Source organism: Schistocerca piceifrons, chromosome 7 (genome assembly GCF_021461385.2).
Source record: "Schistocerca piceifrons isolate TAMUIC-IGC-003096 chromosome 7, iqSchPice1.1, whole genome shotgun sequence".
NCBI lineage: Eukaryota > Metazoa > Arthropoda > Insecta > Orthoptera > Acrididae > Schistocerca > Schistocerca piceifrons.
In genome coordinates this window covers 492,509,909-492,523,096 of record NC_060144.1, presented here as the reverse complement: position 1 = coordinate 492,523,096, position 13,188 = coordinate 492,509,909, and the positions used below count along the sequence as shown (strand labels likewise).

General features: G+C 44.2%; 1 protein-coding gene across 1 annotated transcript in view; it reads right to left on the bottom strand.

Annotated features, from left to right (window-relative positions):
• Positions 1-261: 261 nt before the first annotated feature.
• The window catches only part of LOC124804979 (beta-1,3-galactosyltransferase 1-like), a 31,119-nt gene continuing 18,192 nt past the window's right edge, over positions 262-13,188 (bottom strand). The window contains exon 3 of the mRNA XM_047265369.1: positions 262-2,312. Within this exon, the coding sequence (XP_047121325.1) occupies positions 1,803-2,312 (510 nt within the window). The 3' untranslated portion in view covers positions 262-1,802. The remainder of the gene's footprint in view (positions 2,313-13,188) is intronic.

The following is a 13,188-nucleotide window of genomic DNA, read 5'->3' as shown; positions in this document are numbered from 1 at the left end:
TATGGGACTTAACTGCTATGGTCATCAGTCCCTAAGCTTACACACTACTTAACCTAAATTATCCTAAGGACAAACACACGAACCCATGCCCCATGGATGACTCGAACCTCCGCGGTGACTAGCCGCACAGTCTATGACTGCAGCACCTCAGACCGCTCGGCTAATCCCGCGTGGCGTGAGTGTGCGTTCGAAAGGACTTGCAAATTACTTGCACGAGGTACTGTATTATTTTTGTTTATTTTTGCTTTGCTCCACAACGAAGAGCAGACATTGTTACCTAGAACACACAGAAAAGCATAACGTCGACACTATCACTTCACATTTATGATAAACATCAATGAAATTCATCATGATTAATAATAATAAATAGAAAAATATGTTGCAACAATACACTGCTTCAATTTTCTTGTCTTGATCAATCAGGATCAGATATTGTGAAAAATTAAGTGTTGAAAGAAATTTGTTCATCAATTGACCTTTAACAATTAGACGATAAATATTTTTAAAAATTTTACTAGAAAGAGTCACTGCAGAGAACTATCCACAAGTAAGGCATCAACACTGTTTCTGTCCGTGTTAAGAAAACGTGAAAATCTCTCTTTAAGTACGAACACCAAGGTTGGGTAAAATTTGTGCGAACACTGAACACTGAATCACCAGATATTGTCTGAGTCATAAAGAGCTAAGTCGTACTCTAAAGATGTCTCAGTGCCGTGAGATCACAAGATACCAGCCAATACAGGGAGAGTTTAAACACAGTTACTTTTGTATATCCTGTGAGCAGATGTCTTCACACTTTAAATACACTGTAAACGAGTCAGCACACCAAGTGACGCATACTTTTTTTCTGTGGTTATCGAGGACCCACAGTAAATTATCAGCTAAGTGAGAGCATTAAACACTGTCACAAGTAGCCTTCCGAGGTGTTCGAAGTTCACGAAAAACGAGTCTGTCACACGAGATGTCTGTGGGGATGAACGTTGATCATCGACATGTCACCACACCAAGTGCTATAGATAACGTCAGAAATTGCCATATGACGAGTTCAGCAACCAATCAGTACAGTGCGTGATCTGGACACTGTCAGCAGTCTTTAGGCGAACAGAACTAAGGTGCAGCATACCAGAGCCAGTTGCTCGTCAGATCGACGTCACAATTCATAGTCCACATCGATGATCTGGAGGCAGCTTGCATCATCAATTGATCAGAACGAGCGCTGTATGTACTATCAGAAATAACCATCTCGTGGGTTCAGCAACAAATGAGCATACTGCATGCTCTGGACATTGTTGGTTGTATTCCATTGGCGGAGCTCCAGTGCACCGATGGTCAGGAGGAGGACCAGCTGATGCAGATGTCAACGGCAGAATTCAGTCCCAAGTCGACGACCCGAATTAGTCGAGCAGCCAGCAGAGCAACATTATAGACGCACTCGGAAACTGACATCTCAGGAGTTCAGCAGTGAGTGACTACATGTTCTAGCGACTGCCAACAATCTTCTGGAGCACAAGTCTGGAGTTCAATGATCGCCAGAAGAAGACCTCTCAGCTCCAGAGGCCTACATCAGCTACAACGTTCCACATCGACCATCCTTATATTGGTCAGCAGTCAGCATAGCACCACTGATGGTTAACCCCAAGTGCTGTAGACACAGTTAGATATTTCAATTTGAGAAGTTCAGCAACGAGTCAACACAGCAAGTGACAGTTGTATCGACTGTCATCGGGGGGGGGGGGGGGGGGGGGTCAGGACTTGGGCGCACCGATCACCGGAGGAAGACCCGTCTGCTGCAGAGGCCGACGTCACCACTCACGTCCGTGGTCAATAATGCCGAGGCGGTCGAGCAACCAGCAGAGGCCGGCCGGCGGCCTGGAGACGGTGTCCCAGATGGCGCGGATCTCGTGGGCGGTGAGGCTGCCCGTGGAGAGCGAGGCGCGCGCCAGACACGGCCTGGTCAGCCAGAGCGGTGACGGAACGGCGTCGAGGCCGGGCACGTCGTAGCGCGTCAGCCCTGCGGTGTCAGCGGCCACGCCCGTGGTCAGGACGTCTTCCAGCGGCAGCAGGGGCGTCTTTAGGGCGGCGCGCAGCAGCGGCCGCAGCGCCGAGCCCGCCACGGCGTAGCTGGGCCCCGACAGGTACTCGGGCAGCGCGTCCTCCGGGTACAACCAGCGCGGCACGTACCACTTGTGGTTGGGTGAGCGGAAGGGCGGAGGCCGGCGCAGCAGCCGCCCCACCAGCGGCCACCCCCGCTCCGCCGCCCCCGCCAGCACGCGGGACAGCGCGCGCACGTTGAGCACCACGTCGTCGTCCACCTGCAACGGTTCGCAGATGCACTTGCCGGCGCTTGCTTCCATCGACGCTGAAGGCTTAACACACCGACAACGAATCTTACTGGCAGAGATATCAGGCCTACGTTGTGTTTTTATTGGCTTCACTACCTGATTAGCCACAATTGCCTGGTTAAGTATTTTTATTTTACTAAGATGGTATTTGTTCTTTCGGACATGTCCGAAAGAACAGATACCATCGGTGACCAAGCAGCTCATTAGAATGAAATTACAATGAAATGAACACCCTTAGCTGCTTACAGGCGTTGACATACGTCAACGGGGACAGATGAAAATGTGTGCCCCGACCGGGACTCGAACCCGGGATATCCTGCTTACATGACAGACGCTCTATCCATCTGAGCCACCGAGGACACAGTGGATAGCGCGACTGCAGGGATCTATCTCTGGCACGCCTCCCGTATGTCAACGCCTGTAAGCAGCTAAGGGTGTTCATTTCATTGTTAGTTCATTCTAATGAGCTGCTTGGTCACCGATGCTATCTGTTCTTCCGGACATCTTAGTAAAATGTATAGTTAAGGCTCACCGGCCACTTGACCATCTTCTTCTTCTGTGCGAATGCACAAACAGTGCCCGAACTCTTAGCGAAGTCGGCAACGCGCCGCGAGTAATGAGTATAATGGGCGGGGACACTACGAATGTAGTGCGGGACAATACGTTGAGAATGTGGGTTTCGCGGGAGGCGTGCCAGAGATAAATCCCTGCAGTCGCGCTATCCACTGTGTCCTCGGTGGCTCAAATGGATAGAGCGTCTGCCATGTAAGCAGGATATCCCAGGTTCGATTCCCGGTCGGGGCACACGTTTTCATCTGTCCCCGTTGACGTATGTCAACGCCTGTAAGCAGCTAAGGGTGTTCATTTCATTGTAAGTAGTTTTATGTCGCCAGATTCCCACCCCTACCCAACGAGTAGGTGGTGTAATAAGAGGGTCACTCCAAAAGAAATGCACACTATTTTGTAAAAATACAGTTTTCATTCTGCACGTGTGAAAGTTTTACAGGTTGTAGATACATCCTTCCCGCTTGTTTTCAAACTTAGTTCAACCTGTTCCCGTGAGTGGCGCCATCACAGCATGTCTTCAAGATGTCTGCTACACTTGACGTTCGTCAGAAGCAACGTGCTGTCAAAGAATTCCTGTGCTGTGAAAACGAGACAGTGGGAAACATCCACAAGAGATTGAAAAAGGTGTATGGAGATGCTGCTGTCGATCGCAGTACAGTTAGTCGGTGGGCAAGCAGGTTACGTGATGAAAGCGGGCACGGCAATATTGAGGATTGTCCTCGCAGCGGCAGGCCTCGTACTGCCCACCCTCCAGACAATGTGCAGAGAGTTAACGAATTGGTAACTGCTGACACGCATCACGAATTATCACGCTACGTCGGGATAGGGGCAGGAAGTATTTGTAGAATACTGAAAGTGATGGCGTTAAGAAAGGTTTGTGCCAGGAAGGTTCCCAGGATGTTGACAGTGGCTCACAAAGAAACAAGAAAAACGGTATGCAGCGAACTTTTGGAACAGTACGAGAATGGTGGAGATTAATTTCTTAGAAGAATTGTGACAGGTGATGAAACATGGCTCTATCATTTTTCACCAGAGACGATGAGAGAATCAATGGAGTGGCATCATGCAAATTCACCCAAGGAAAAAAAAAAAATTCAAAACACACCTTCTGCTGGAAAAGTTATGGCTACCGTGTTTTTCGATTCTGAAGGACTCTTGCTTGTGGACACCATGCCAAGTGGAACCACCATAAATACTGATGCATATGTGACGACACTGACAAAACTTCAAGCTCGACTGAGTCGTGTTCGACCACATCGGAAAAAGCAGGATTTTTGCTGTTGCACGACAATGCATGGCCGCATGTCAGTCAAATAAACCATGGAAGCGATCACAAAACTCGGATGGACAACACTGAAACACCCGCCTTACAGTCCTGACCTGGCACCATGTGACTCATCTCTTTGGGAAACTGAAAGACTCTCGTCGTGGAACAAGGTTTGAAGATGATGACTCCCTTGTGTACGCTGCCAAACAGTGGCTCCAACAGGCTGGTCCAGAATTTTACGGTGCTGGTATACAGGCGCTGGTTCCAAGATGGCGTAAAGCAGTTGAGAGGGATGGAAATTATGTGGAGAAATGAAAATATTGTTCCTAAAGGATGTATCTACACACTGTAAAACTTTCAAACATGTAGAATAAAAGATAGATTTAAAATAAATAGTGCGCATTTCTTTTGGAGTGACCCTCGTATCATCGGAACTGTCACCAGTCAGACAATGACCCATTAGCTATTTGCTCACACGGGTGGTGGGCCAGACCAATCCTCAGGATGCTACCATAGAGTAAGTGATATGTGTACCAAGTTTGGAAGAAATTCCCGAATGAATTTTCCCTCTACAGCATGGTCACAAAGACACACCTCCCGCATATAATTACCAACATAAACTCCTATACTTAAATAACATTAACAACAGTTCCTCAGAGGATTTACTTGATATATGAACCATCCAAAGAATGTCTGTGCACTGTCATTCGCACAGAAAAGGATAATACGCTCGTAGGTTCCATGCAACGTTTTTCGGAGCCTTGCTGGGAGTGTCTTTCGCGTCGTTAGTGGTATTGTAGCGGTTTTGTAGAACGATACCATTAATGAGCATCCCCCCCCCCCCAACTGAATATCAAAGGTGGTGAAGTCTAGACTTCGTAGTAGCCTGGACACTACATGTGAGATATTCGCTGTGGAGGTTCCCAGCAGTTTTGATCTGCCACGGAGTTTCCAGATGAACACACATTAATCTGCAGAGCGAAAATTCCTTCTGGAAACAATCCTCGAGACTCTGGTTTACCGTTATCTCCGCAGTATCCTTTCTTCCAGCAGCGCTAGCCCACAAGGCATACTGGAGAACTTCTGTCAAGATTGTAAAGTAGGAGATGAGGCACTGGCGGAAGTAGAGCCGTGAAGGCGAGTTGTGAGTCGCACTTTGATAGCTGAATCTGTACAACACTTTCCCACAAAAGGCCAAGTTACCATGTTCTAGAGTCTCTCTGGCACAAGGTTGGTTCAAATTATTTAATATATATCCTTTGCGTGTCATCTCTGCCTGTCCCACACCACTCCACCCCCACACTCATCCTTATGGCTCACTTGCCATTGGGCTAATGGAGCCGTCATCAATTAGTCTAGCAATATCAAAATGACCGATTCACATCGTTTCCGAAAATTTTAACGTACGAGAATAACGTCTATTCGAGCTCCACTCCCAGCTGTGCTAGGGATGGCTTGACCCTGACGCCAGTGTTTTTTTTTTCCAGAAAATAGGTTGGGTTTTGTACACGGATTGTTGATTTAGCTCAAAGTAGTAGTTCCGCAACTTCGTTGCATATTCTTTTCGTCAAAATAAAGATCAATCGTCAGCTGCACAAAAAATTTTAATTCCACTTTACCGGCTTTAACAGATTAAACTGCCATCTTCAGAAGCCTCTGTCAGATTTCTGATGACAGACTAACCCGTTGGAAACGGTAAAGGGATTTTTTTTTTCAGCTGACGAATGATTTTTATTTTCGTGAAAATGAAGTTTTCTGAACTTGCTCCAGGTGCTCTAGTGTAAAGCGGACATTTCACCACCTCGCCACCCACTTCCCTACAGTTAGAGGCGCTAACGTTTTCTTACCCCAAATTTTTCGTGTGTAGTAAACCACATATACAGCATACATGGATGAAATTTCTCCACAATTCCCAAAGCGACACTAAAATGTCACGTTTGCTACCCCACTCCCGCAAGGTCACGACTGTCTTCATTCTGTAGCGTATTTTCGTGCAGTAAGTCACATTCTTATCAAATTTGGCTGAAATAGCTACAAGTGTTCCAGAGTTATAATTACATGTCATCACTTTCCCATTCCAACCCCCACAAATATCAGCGACAGGCATGTGTAAACCCACGTTGCCTCCTCACTCTACATCTACATCCATACTCCGCAAGCCATCTGACGGTGTGTGACGGAGGGTACTTTGAGTACCTCTATCGGTTCTCCCTTCTGTTCCAGTCTCGTACTGTTCGTGGAAAGAAAGATTGTCGGTATGCCTCTGTGTGGGCTCTAATCTCTCTGATTTTATCCTCATGGTCTCTTCGCGAGATATACGTAGGAGAGAGCAATATACTGCTTGACTCCTCGGTGAAGGTATGTTCTCGAAAGTTCAACAAAACCCTGTACCGAGCTATTGAGCGTCTCCCATGGAGAGTCTTCCACTGGAGTTTATCTATCATCTCCGCGATGCTTTCGCGATTACTAAATGATCCTGTAATGAAGCGCGCTGTTCTCCGTTGGATCTTCTCCATCTATCAACCCTATCTGGTACGGATCCCACACTGGTGAGCAATATTCAAGCAATGGGCGAACAAGTGTACTGTAACCTACTTCCTTTGTTTTCGGATTGCATTTCCTTAGGATTCTTCCAATGAAGCTCAGTCTGGCATCTGCTTTACCGACGATCAACTTCATATGATCATTTTAAATCACTCCTAATACCTACTCCCAGATAATTTACGGAAGTAATTGCTTCCAGTTGCTGACCTGCTATATTGTAGCTAAATGATAAAGGATCTTTCTTTCTATGTATTCGAAGCACATTACACTTGTCTACATTGAGATTCAATTGCCATTCCCTGCACCATGCGTCAATTCGTTGCAGATCCTCCTGCATTTCAGTATAATTTTCCATTGTTACAACTCTCGATATACCACAGCATCATCCGCAAAAAGCCTCAGTGAACTTCCGATGTTATTCGCAAGGTCATTTATGTATATTGTGAATACCAACGGTCCTACGACACTCCCCTGCGGCACACCCGAAATCACTCTCACTTCGGAAGACTTCTCTCCATTGAGAATGATATGCTGCGTTCTGTTATTTAGAAACTCTTCAATCCAATCAACACAATTGGTCTGATAGTCCATATGCTCTTACTTTGTTCATTAAACGACTGTTGAGAACTGTATCGAACGCCTCGCGAAAGTCAAGAACTCTAAGTTATAATAGGTGCAGCACTTTTTTTACTGGTAAATGGGCATCTTTAAGGTTTCATCCAAAGTCACTAAGCACGATAGTCCAGAAGTAGTCCGGAAATTCAATAAACGAACAAACAGAACAAGAAATTTAGTACCAACAGTAGTTTTTGTTAATGGCACAACGGTCACTGACCGCAAATATTTTCTCATTCAATTATCAATTTAGAGTGTTTTAGTTTTTTTAGATTATATATACAGAAGTGTGCATATGTTATAAAAATGTACCTAATGAGAGGCTATCAACTTGAATAAGCAGTGTCATAATACACACACACACACACACACACACACACACACACACACACACACACACACACACATTACAAAGTTAGGAAAACCTAACTGTGCTCATGAAGTCAACAGACAAAGCTATTGAAGTATGTATCCATAAATGGTATTGTCACAAGAATTAAAATAATGACAAAATAGTAATCAGACACGTCCCGTAATGTCAGGTCGTCGCTTAGATTCTGCGCCTACAACAGCACAACAGCAGTGCAAACAGCTGACTGTCGTGGCCGCTAGATGTTTAAAGCAGCATATCAAATCGCTGTTTTGTTTATTGGACAAGTTACAGACTACTTGTAGGCATTACCTTTTATAATATTTACGGTAGTTCATGAACATACTTTCGTTTAGCCTAGGAGCGTTTACTAATTTTATTACTAGTTTTATCCTTCAGTTCCCCATTTTCATTCTCTCTTGACTCCATGCCGCCAGCGGTTAGTCGCATCTGGTTCTGGCATGCTCGCTAAGCCCGAGACTTTTTTATCGTTTGACAAGGTGCTGAATAACTTAACTGTATTGCGAACAGCACATACATTTATTTGCAGCTACATTCCAGAATTTAAACTGGTATCTCCATTTGACTCCTGTTATAACTCTAGCTCCATTTTAATTGTAATTTATGTATTATGTTTAGTCGTATGCGGACGTAGTCAACGATTACATTTTTAGTTTCGCGCCGTTGCGAACTGTGTTTGGCCAACGGCATCTAGCGGCCACGCCCCGTCACCTGATTGCACCGGTGTTGTAAGCACGGTAGACAAGCAACAACACGAGTTAACGGGACATGTAAGGTTACTATCTTATCATGATTTCATGTGACAATACCAACTGTCTCTGTTGATACATTGTGGACGTGGGCCAGCGGCTCGTCAAATATTTAACAAGCAAATATTTAACAAACAGCAGTACAAGTTAAAAAGTTATTTTATTTTTGCTACGAGTTTTGGCAATTCAATACGCTATCTTCAGGCCCCGTATGCACCTCTAAAAAATTATCGATATTGGCATACTGGGGCTGTTTTTTGATGACGTGACATCTCAAGTGCTTCCTTCTAAGACGTGACTACAACTCAGAATACGAATTATAGATACATATTTCAATCTCTTTCTTTGCTAACTTTATGAAGACAAGTATTTTTTGCTAACTTTACGGTCCTCGTATACTATGATACTGCTTATTACACTTGATAGGCTACAATTAGGTACATTTGTATAACATATGCATACTTCTGTATGTAGATCAATCTGAATATGATCAAAGCTATCGAACTGTTAATTGAAGAAACAAATATTTGCTATCACTAACTGTTGTGACATTTATAAAAATTTCAGAACACTGGATCGCTGTCACCTTCACAGTGACCTGTAACTCCTCAACAACGGTAATATTAATAGCTGGGTAAGTGGTTGGACGTTTATAGTAAGTTTGTAATAGCAGAAAGTAGTAGCATTAGTTACTTTTGAATACATCGTGGGAGCAGACAGTGATCAATATTATTGCTAATAGTTACTACTAAAATGAGTCTTGATCACAAATTTATTTATTCTGGTAACCGGTTTCGACAGTATTTTAGTATTTTGTGCCGGCCTTGTGGCCGATCGGTTCTTGGCGCTTCAGTCTGGAACCGCGCGACCGCTACGGTCGCAGGTTCGAATCCTGCCTCGGGCATGGATGTGTGTGATGTCCTTAGGTTAGTTATGTTTAAGTAGTTGTAAGTTCTAGGAGACTGGTGACCTCAGATGTTAAGTCCCATAGTGCTCAGAGCCAGTTGAACCATTAGTATTTTGTACGATTAGAATTTTTAATTATTTATTTCTTAATGTTAAACAGTGCCAGGAATAAATAACGTACATGGACTGGACAAAACGTTGTGGCAACACTGTTACATTTCATATCAGACTTTACGGACAGACCTTCACCGTATTACATACCCTCAATGTAGTCGCCCCGTACCTCTATCACCTTTCCGCACTGTGATGGAAGCTGTTGTACACAGTCAGCGCGTCCATCTCTCTCGATAGCACTCAAGGACCGCTCTATGGCACGGATGATGTCTTCTGTTCTGTTGTAGCGCCATGTAGGGGTTCCTTCACTTTGACGAAAAGTTCGTAATCGCACTAACTCATATCAGGTGAGTACGGTTGATGTTCCAGTACCTCCCATCCCCACATACGCAGAAGCTCTTCCACGGGGTTCGCCGTGGGGCATCGTGAAGGATGATGGGATGCAGAGCCCAGAAGTAACATTGTGATGCGCCCCAACAACGCGCCACTTCACTCTGGATCCACACACATTGATCGTGTTTCCTAAACATGGTGGCCTTCCGCACTTTCACACAGAACACACTGCAACTTACTCAAAACCAGCCGTCCCCGCAATCTACACTACTTCAACTGACCTATCAGCTACAGAAAGCGGGTATGCCACGTGCTGCACAGCATGTTACGGCTGTGTTGCCACTACTTTTTATTCAACCCATGTATGTATACATTTTTTTAATTATCTATGAAGATGTTAGTCATACGACCTGTGTTAGATTCCGTGATAACAGGTGAAAGTATGAAGGTGAATAAATAGAGCTCGTCCTAAAGCTGAGTAACTCCAATCTTCTATGTTGTCAGTGTTATGCTAGAAAGTAGTGACGCTGAGCTGGTGTAAAGAATTCCCGGAATGTCCAAATCGCTCTGAGCGCTATGGGACTTAACATCTGTGGTCATCAGTCCCCTAGAACTTAGAACTACTTAAACCTAACTAATCTAAGGACATCACACACATCCATGCCCGAGGCAGGATTCGAACCTGCGACCGTAGCGGTCACGCAGTTCCAGTCTGAAGCGCCTAGAACCGCACGGCCACACCGGCCGACCATTCCCGAAATTTTTACTAGTGTTCTTCGCCAGTATCTGAAGTACTCTATGGCATCACATCGAGTGGGATCATGGTAGACTCTTAACTACGATGTATCTGCCAGACAGAAGAGGTTAAGCAGATGGACCCTGTATGGTATTACAGACGAGTAAGGTAAGTGATGGGCCCAGGTTTCGACATGTCTGTTTCATTCTCTCTTCACTTAAATCAACAAGATCACATCTCTACACAGCGTAACTGAATGTCGCAATCACATACACAATACGCAGACATAGATTACACGTAATTATAGGTTGGGGGATGACAACGGCAAATGATCTACCTGTTATTCTAGCTACTTATTATCGCATTAGGGTAACAGACAGTTTTAACTCTCATGTTGTTGTAGATTCAGACAATACAAAAACATTTTATCGTGCACAGGTGTCATCTTTTGATCTAGAGTCTTCCAATGTATCTCTGGCATCTGCCTTACCTGCGATTGGTTTCTTGAGCTCTTTCAACTTTGAATCACTCCATACGTATACTCCAAGCCATTTTATCACTGTGTGCCTCACATTATCACGAAAAGCATCATGAAACGTCTCACTCTTTCCACAATGTCATTTGTATACATATTGTGAAAATCAATGGTCCTAGTACACTTCCTTGGAGTGAGACGGAATTTACTTTTACATCTTGATATCTCTCTTCATTAAGAATGGCATACAGTGTTTTGTTTGCTAGAAACATTTCAATCCAACCACACAGCTTATTTGACATTCAGTACAGTATTTTATTCATTAGAATGCAGTGCGGAAATTTGTCGAACGCCTACCGAAAGTCAAGGAACATGGCGTCAACCTAGGTGACGATGTATAATGCTTTCTGGGTCTCATGGACGAACGAAGCGCTTGGAACCCCTCTGGATTCCTACGGAGGGGATTTTTCTGTCTCCGAAAAAGTCATAATACGCGAGGGGAAAACATGTTCCACAATCCTACAACATACCGACGTCACTGATACAGACCTATAGTTTTTTTGCGTATGTTCGGCTACCCTTCTTGAAAACGGTAATGACCTGCTCCTTTTCCCTACCACTAGGAACGTTTCGCTCCTCCAGTGACCTGCGTTACACTGCTGTTGGAAGGGAAGCGAATTCTTTCGCATATTCTATGTAGAATAGCACTGGTGTCCCGTAATATACAGTGGCTTTTCCCCTTTTCAGCCATTTCAACTGATTTTCTACGCTGTGATCCTTTATTTCGATATAGGTCATTTCGATGTATGTGCCACGATATGATAATCCCTAGTGAAACTTATGTAAAAAATGCATTTAATACCTCTTCCTTCTCTCTGTCATCCTTAGTTTCGACGTCAGTATGGTCACAGAGAGTATGGACACATGGCCTTCCGCCATTTACTAATTTAACTTAAGGCCAAATCTTCTTAGGGTTTTCTGTTAGATTGTTGGACAATTTTACTTTAGAATTCGTCGAGTGTTTGACTCACGGCTCTCCTTACGCAACTTTTGATTTCGTTTAGTTTGTTTGTGAGGTTACGGCACTCTGAGCAGCTTTCAAACACGGTTGTCGAACCACGGTGGGGCTTTGCCATCCCCCACAATTTTTTCTCCGAATATGTATTTGTAAGATGCAGTGTGTAATTTTTTTGAAGTTTGTTTACGCTCAACGTACAGTCCTGAAGATGAATGTTTCATGTTGACCGCTCAGGTAAACTGAAATTCATTGTTTCTCGCACTAGCTATCCAGAAATATCTTCCTATTTATTTACATTCCTATTTATAGTAGTTTTCATTCGGACCTGCTGGTTACCAGCAGATCCAAGGTGTTGCCTTCACGATTCGGTTCTCTGATTAGCTGTTCGAGATAATTTTCGGATGAGGCATTGAGAAGAACTTCACATGATTCACTGTCCCCCACCCCCAATGATTGTAACATTCCTGTCCATAGCTCGTAAGTTGAAATCTGCTTCTAATATTATAACCAGGAAGTTTACTCAAAATCTTAAGTTTTCCATAAATTTTCCGCCACTACTGCTTCCGAGGCAGTCTGTCTATAAAAGCAATCGGTATCCATGTTTACTCCACCTTTAACAGTTATCTTCACCCAAAATTATTTCGCATTCGGAATCTGTACTAGCCTCATTGGGTATTATGTTGTTATTTTCAGTTATAATCACTCCTCCACAGGAGTTGAACCTATCACTGGGATATACAGTCCAGTCGGAACTTGTCATTTCATTGTTCATGACTGGTTTCAGCAGCTTTCTGCTCGTACTATTATGTGGTCGTTATTACCATTTATAAGTGGGATTTGTTCTGGGACTTTCCATGGAAGCACCTGCAGTTAGCGGATTCTGAAGTAATAGTTTCTTAGATCTCCCATGACGCATGCTACTCTCTTAATTAATGGTGGTGATAGTATTCCCTGTCGGAAATGAGGACGTCTCTTCCAAGTGTGGCCGCAGCCCCGGAGTGGAACGGATGAGCCGGCAGCAACGTACAAATGAGAAGAAGCTGTAATCTCAGATTTGGCGCTGTTATCTATGAGGAAGTGTTACCTGATGAAAAAAAATGTAATATCCAGTCATGTTTGTACGAAATAATC